The 7,630-nt window shown below is 28.9% G+C and overlaps 1 protein-coding gene and 1 long non-coding RNA gene across 2 annotated transcripts in view; one reads left to right on the top strand and one right to left on the bottom strand.

Moving 5' to 3' along the window:
• The window catches only part of LOC111622522 (alpha-centractin), a 36,077-nt gene extending 30,758 nt beyond the window's left edge, over nucleotides 1-5,319 (bottom strand). Inside the window, exon 1 of the mRNA XM_023364924.1 lies at nucleotides 5,211-5,319. Within this exon, the coding sequence (XP_023220692.1) occupies nucleotides 5,211-5,258 (48 nt within the window). The 5' untranslated portion in view covers nucleotides 5,259-5,319. The remainder of the gene's footprint in view (nucleotides 1-5,210) is intronic.
• Nucleotides 4,403-6,859, top strand: LOC111622524. The gene is made up of 3 exons (XR_002756285.1): nucleotides 4,403-4,989; nucleotides 5,066-5,172; nucleotides 5,770-6,859. It is a non-coding gene; the product is annotated as an uncharacterized LOC111622524 (long non-coding RNA).
• Nucleotides 6,860-7,630: the final 771 nt, after the last annotated feature.

The raw sequence follows: 7,630 nt of genomic DNA, 5'->3' as shown, positions 1-7,630 counted from the left end.
GGATAATTGAAAAGTCGGATAACCGAAAAGTATGAAAAAATCCATTATTAGTGTAGTATATTATTATATCCCATGTAATTAGTATATTAGTATATCGCTATTAACCTACTTCGCGTTGAATTTTCATCGATGTTAAGCCTAACAAAAATTTTTTAAAATAATAATCATCGCTATTGTATCGTTAAAAATTAGAAAATTAAGCCTCGTTTAAATACTGACCCCCCTTTCATGGTCGAATGAGTGTTGCCAGCTAAAACACGTAAAAATAATATTAAAGTAGCCAAGACATAGCCAAATATTGTAGCGCCACATCACTAGTTGACATTTGAAATTTGCCGACTAGGATGGTCGGTTAACCGAGGTGTCGGTTAATCGAGGCTCTACTGTACTTAAATTAATATTTTAATAATTAATTTAGAGGGTTCTGGAAGAAAAGAATTGGTCCAAAGTAAAACACGAACCTACAACTCTTGCTTACCAGTTACACTACCCAGACCGCTCTCTGATCTTTGCTTCCAGAACTTTATCAAGAGATGACATCTAATGCATACTTCTAGATCAAAGTACTTAAAATTTAATTACTAATAGTAGTATTCTTACATATAATATTAGAATACCAATATTCTGTAAAGTTTGTTATTGCTTCATTATTTTAAACTGTTAACTGCAATGTATTTTGGACATTATTTGATTTTAAATCGTTTGTTTGAAATCAAAGAACAAAGAGCAAGAAGGAATCTAGTATACAGATTAAATTTAATACTCTATTTCCAGTTAAATCCAATCATTTTTTAAAAATTTTATCTTTTTTTTTATTTTATCTTGTTAGGTGTAAAAGTATATGTCAGCTTTTCAGGCAAACTATTTATTAGTTATGTTTTATCCTTTTGTATTGTCTATTCACATGAATAGCTTTACCAGCTTATGAACAGCATCAAGATCTACACCAGCCATACTCAACTTGCAGCCCAGCAAGCTTCTATGTGCAACCCATAACATTCAAATTCATTAAGTACTTTTTTTTTAAACTTCTGAAAATCTGGCATGAGTTTTAAAATCTCAAGACACAGGCAACCCTTGACTAGTTGATTTCTGCACACAGTGTTCTTGTGACTTGTGTCTTGTTATGTAGTATCATCAATGTGTGCATTTTCTCTTATAATTTTAAGTGTCAATTATGCTAAACTGAAGTGACTGTTTTAAACTGAATAGTTGTGTCAAAAATAATTTGATTACCCAAAATGCCAGGAGTGTCTTCAAAATACAAATAAAAAATATCCAAAGAAAATAGTGTTTCAAGACAATTGGGAAGAAGAATATTTTGTTGTGCCAATACATACAATTTGGCAACTTGTTTGATCAGTCATGAAAGTATATTATTAAAAAGACATAACATCGTTTATTATACTATGAAACACAAATCATTTAATGATCTTTCCTTGGGAGTCTTTAATAAGATGTGAAAAGTTAACTTTCTTTAAGAAGTCATTGCAATAACAACAAAGCATTATTTTAGTGGTGTTATCACAAAATGCAGTGATGACAAGCAGTGGCACACCCAAGGGTGGTCAAGGGACCCTGGCCCCTTTCAAAGAAAAAGGAAAACAAACAGTAGAAATTTTTCCAAAAATCTCTTCCTAATTAAAATTCATTTTTTAAATTTATATTCTGTGGTGTCTTCTATTTCTATACTATTTATGAATTAGTAGTCACCTAAGGTAAAAATTTTATTGAAATTGCATTAAAATTTTTTTTTTTATCTATTCAACTCAGTTCCCAAAGAGTAAATTCTGAATGTGCCACTGTTGGCAAGAACATAATATGAAATTTGTTAAATAATTGGTAAAAATCTGAAACCATTTACAGACACAGAAGTTGTGATAAAATATTTCATCAATGCTTCCAATTTTAGCAATAAAAATCAAATAATATTGCATATTAAAAAAATGCAACTTTCTGATTCTACCTGTATTAGATGTATTAAAGATATTGCAAATTACATTTCTGATCACATCAAAGATTTGAAAATTGTAAATACAGTACTTTAGCTTCGTTTTTGATTCTACTACTTACATTTCTGCAACATCAGAGTGTTCTATTTTTGGCGCATATTACATTGAACAAATTCAATTCATGATTTTTTAAAAATTTTTTCTATGAAGAATCAAACCAGAGGCATCAACTCCAGCAACAAATTGCTTAACTTTCCCAGTAACATTTAAAATTTTGGTGGCACGATCTGTTATGATATTTCTGCAACATTCACAATGTTTTGTTTTCATTAGATACTGTACTGAACAGAATTTATGTAGATTTAAAAAATTTTTTTCCTATGAAGAATCAAACCAGAGGCATAGATTANTTTTGTAAAATTAATTTAAACAATGACAGCAATCTACTAAAAAAATTCACTCAACTGAGAAATATGTGAAAGAATAAAGAGTTTTTAAAGATTTAATAGTATATATATTTATTATACAGTAATACCCCGAACTTATGCGATAGGTGGGACTGACCAATAACCGCGTAAGTCAAATTCGCGTAAGTTGGGGTATAATTTCGCAATTTGTGTAAAATCCAAATTGGATGTATGTAAGCTAATAAATGTTCTCGTTAATCTTATCTCGTCTTTTGATTCATTCATGGTTAGAAGAAATCACCACATAGAGTCTCTCAAGTCTCTGTAGATATAACAAACACAGAAATAAATAACACAAAATAAATTGTAGCTATGTGTCTATTCCACGACATGTAAGCCGAACAATAGTGGGGGGGAGTGAGTAATCAAGAGATGCATGACGCTCAAACAAAAGACGAATCGACAAGATTTGAAAATTGCGTAACTCCGGGTTTGCATAAGTAGGGGTAGCGTAAGTCGAGGTATTACTGTATTTGTAAATTTTACTTATGTTGAAATTTAAAAAAATATAAGACAATACAATTTTTGCATTCTTTGATAATAAAATTTTGTTTCTCTAGAACAATTTTTTCCAACAAGACAATGCCAATTATGTCCTGCTTCACCAATGTTAAAATCTGGTCACCTTATTCTACATACCTTAAAACTAGCATAAACATTTAATAAAAAGTTTGAAAATGTTTGTTAAGTGTTTATGGTGATTTTAAGGTGTATTGAACTTGAGTTTTATTAATATTTTTGTAAAAAAGTTCCATTTCACTTTAAATCTTAATAAAAAATGTTTAAAATTTTATTACACATACATGTGGAGAACTCTGAAAAAAACTAAATTACAGGTAGCCTTTGGTTTATGCCGCAGTTCTGTTCCTACAAAAGCCAGCGCAAATCAAATTGGCTTAAAATGAATGCATATTTACAGTGAGGTATAGGGTTAGGTTATACATAAGTGAAAAATAAGCAAATAGTTTTGTTTATTAATACAATATACATATATTATAAATTTAATTTTTAAAAATGTATTTTATGATAAAATAAAATGAAATGTTTTTATTAAAAAATCTTAAGAAAAACAAATGATATTTCAAACTTTCGGATCTCTTACATTTTTCAGAAAAAAGTATCCATTTGTAATTGTTTAGATTTTTGTTTTATTTCATTAATAATTTTGGAATATGGTCAAATGATACGACGATGCACCTTTTTACATTTACACTTCGCTCCCAATCATTGTCTAACTCACAAATTTCATCCGTCAAACTTTCCATAGTTGAAAGGATATGCTAACCTGAAATAGAGCTACAGACGAGTGAAGACGCTGGTTGACTGCTGACCACCATAGCGCATATATAAAGTCAGTTTAGGCAGAAAAATTGAAGTTGGTTTCGTCTCGCTAAGGAGAGTTAGATATTGTCTGGTCAACGAGAAGTAGATTTCGTCTCACTAACAATAATTTGTGATCGTTGGAAGTGCTACTGCGTCGTAAGATGTTTTCCTGAACAAACTGATACGGGATACGAACTATTTGCATTCATTAGCGCTCTAGATTTGGACAACATTTATTGGACTATTAAGTTAATTAATAACTTGACTCGTGGGAACGTTTAGTATTTTAATATTAATTTAATGCAAATGTATACATACCCAATAATATTAAACAGAAAAAATAAATATATTCAATAAAAATATTTGTTTTAACGAATGTACAATGTCATGGCTCAGTAAATACGTCAACACTGAAACGAAAATCAGTCTGGCATAGGGAAAATTGGGGAATTACACCGCAAAACGGCAAATTGTGCAGCGGCGTTGTTGTGAATCGGCGTAAATTGAGCCGGTGTAAACCGAGGGCTACCTGTAAAACATTTCTTAAAATAATTGACAGATTTCATACATTTAGAAGTGATAAGACTTGTGATTTTGCTTACATAACTCAAAAAGATTTTTTGTAGTCATCACTATTTTAGTACAAAATGACACACAAACATCGTTCTTAAAAAAATGTAATCTAAAATTTTTAATTTATCCATTTCAGAATGTTAATACATATATTAATATTTCCTATCATTACAATCCTTTCTTTTGATTGATTATGCTTAAGGAAATATAAATTTTAATAAAAATATTTTCATTTAGAGAGAATAAATATAAGTCATCATTTTTTATTTATCTGATAAAATCCTATATATGAATGAAAAGTATGTAATAGTAATAACAAACAGTAAATTCAGTTTGTTCTCATTATTTACAATATAATTATTGTGACGATTATATCACAAAGACAAATTTCTTTCATTTCTAATTAAATAATGCTCGACCAACGTTACAAATGAATAAATCAATCTGGAGCAATTATATCTTCTAACAATGCATATTAATATTACAATAGACTTGGGAATTTTATAGATTGTATTCTGTATTGTATCATTGTATTGTATTGTATTGTATTGTATACAATATGGCAAATATATGGAAATTTTACTTTAGAAATTCAAAATGTTATGAAGTTGTTCTGTGGATTGTTTTGATAAGAGTTTAAATATATTTTAAAAAGCATTATCATAATATAAGATGTATATATGGCAATGTTTTATATTTTTCATTTTATTTCAATGTTATTTAAACGTAAATTCCTTTAATTTATGTCAGAAATGCCAATTGAACTATGACTCATACCAAGATGGCGAGTTGTTAAATAACCCTAACACCTAATTTTGAAAATACTTATGAGTAAAAGATTGTACCGGACAACCTTCGTAAGAAATTCAGATATATTCAGAATTATCAAACTTACGTTATCGATAACTACAGGTTGATTAACAATAACATCGTACGACTCCATAATTTCCAATAAGCAGAAGACGCCTGTTATTAATCCTGAAATCCAACAGAGGTCGCTAAACTCTCAAAACAATACATATAAAAAATTATTCACATTTCGTTTCGTATTTTAAAAATTTAATAATTATTTAAAAAAAATTAATAAGTAAATAACTTTTTCAATATTAAAATTTGATGGAAATTATTATTTTGTTTCTGAAATGCAAAACTCGAATAACATTAAACTGTAATTATTACTAATAATTAATTATCAAAAAATTTTATATAATATATATTTTAAAAATAAATAGTTTGATTAAATTAATATTAATATAAAAAAATAAAATGAAATTGAAATAATAAATGTTTATGATAATTTTAATTAATTTTTTTAAATATATATTTATATAATCAAATTTAATCAATTATAAAGAAATTTAATTTGAAATTTTTAATAAAAACATTATTTATCTTTTTAATTTCGTTATAATTAAACATTTTCTTATAATTATTTTTGCGGTTATGTATTATAGGTTAACAAAATGGATGTTGTAGGAGGAAGCGAATTGGGAATGCATTTTAATAGGAATTTAAGGTTTAATCCTCTTCCTGTAATACCTCCAGGTTTAGAATCTTTATATACAGCATGTAGAAACATATATCCACAACAACCCAATCCTTTACAAGTTACAGCTGTAGTTAAATATTGGTGAGTATTATACATGATATGCCCTACATTATGTATTGTGATAAATATTTGACAACTAATAAAAATCCTGGTAAATAATTACTATCAATAAACATATGAAACAAATTGTTTATCTCTATATAACCAATGCTATTTAAATTTGCAATAAAATCTGAAAGTATTTCAGAAGTTGTGAGTATTAAACTATGGTACTACATGATATATGATCTGGCTAAGTTATGTATACAGTATTTTCAAAAATACACCTGCTCTAAAATTAGGTTATTGAATGGAGAATATTACAAGGATGCATAAGTATCGAAATTTAAAATTTTTAAAAGCTACAGCGGAGTTAGGAATTCTATTTACATGGTTGAGATATCATTTTAAACTGATAGGAATTACTTTTAGTAATTTGTATATATATTATTGTGGTGCTTTTATGTTATGGGTCTGCACATTGTGTTCCGATGTCGCGCCATGCTCTTTCGGGTTGCCAGCTATTGTGTTGCTTATGGACTGATGCAACATATTTAGATTATGATTTAAAATAAGTTTAAATGATAAATGCAATTTTATGCATTAATGCAAAAATTAAAATTTAAGTAAGAAATTTTTGTTTTTATAATGTTAAATTTATCTTGTTAATTTTTTTATATACACTATTGTGTAGGGTGAACAAATGAAAAGTTTACTTGTGAGGATTATACTTAGGGTCTGTTCAAAAAGGCTTACTGGTTCAACTCTTTAGATTGGTATCATTCAAAAAGATAACCTATAAAATTTATGGTGATTTATCGGTTGCTACCAGACTCGCTGAACTTCAAGAGTGGATTAGAGAGTGACTGACCTAATACTGATGAGGTCGTTTACTGCTACCAACCACTTGAGTTGTAAGCATTTCTAAAGACCTCCTTAGTGATGTTGGGAGTTGGTGACAGTGTACCAACTTGTTGTACACCACTGATTTATTTATTTAGAGTTTCAAATGGCTTTTTTTGAATGTGTAATAAATAAATGTTTAAAATTTGAGTATTTTTCAAGATGTACAGCAGGACGTAACTAATGGAATTGCCAAATATATTCTTTATAATTAAATTTATTATTTGATTTACTTATATATTTTCTGACTTATGAGACTATAATTAAAATATAAATTTCTTGCAATGTAATTAGTCTAGAAACTGTAGGGAATGCCAGAAATAAAATTCACACCTTAAAATACGTTACAGTAATAAATTTTAAGGTGATAGTTTTATTTTGTGTGAAATCCGCGATTTTTACACCAATGTCGGAAAAATCTTTGTAAACAACTCTGATGGAAAAAACACTCTTGGTGAGAAGTATATTGGAGGTCACCGATTGCTTTCACAATTAGGTGGGAAAGTTGACACTTAGTTAATCGGAATGCACCGTAAGTATCAACAGAAGTCGATCACGTGACTCCTTTCCCACGAAGAACGTATAAAAGCATGAGCCCCCGGAAGTTCCAGGCGTGCCAAATTACTGTGTGCATCTTGTCTCCATACACCGGACATAGCGACTGAAGGGACATCGCCATATGACAGCCATTTGAACTTCCATCGCCATTCTACAGTTCCTGTACCGACTACGATTCATACAGCCCATTCAATGAATGCATATTTAGTCATATCCTATTAGATGTATTTGTATTTTTGAGCATTGTGAACTCTCTCTCTCTCAGG

This window comes from Centruroides sculpturatus, unplaced genomic scaffold (genome assembly GCF_000671375.1).
Source record: "Centruroides sculpturatus isolate CEXI.00-Female unplaced genomic scaffold, Cexi_2.0 scaffold291, whole genome shotgun sequence".
In the NCBI taxonomy this organism is placed as follows: Eukaryota; Metazoa; Arthropoda; class Arachnida; order Scorpiones; family Buthidae; genus Centruroides; species Centruroides sculpturatus.
Note: the sequence above shows the minus strand (reverse complement) of the source record. Positions and strands in the feature narration are given on the sequence as shown.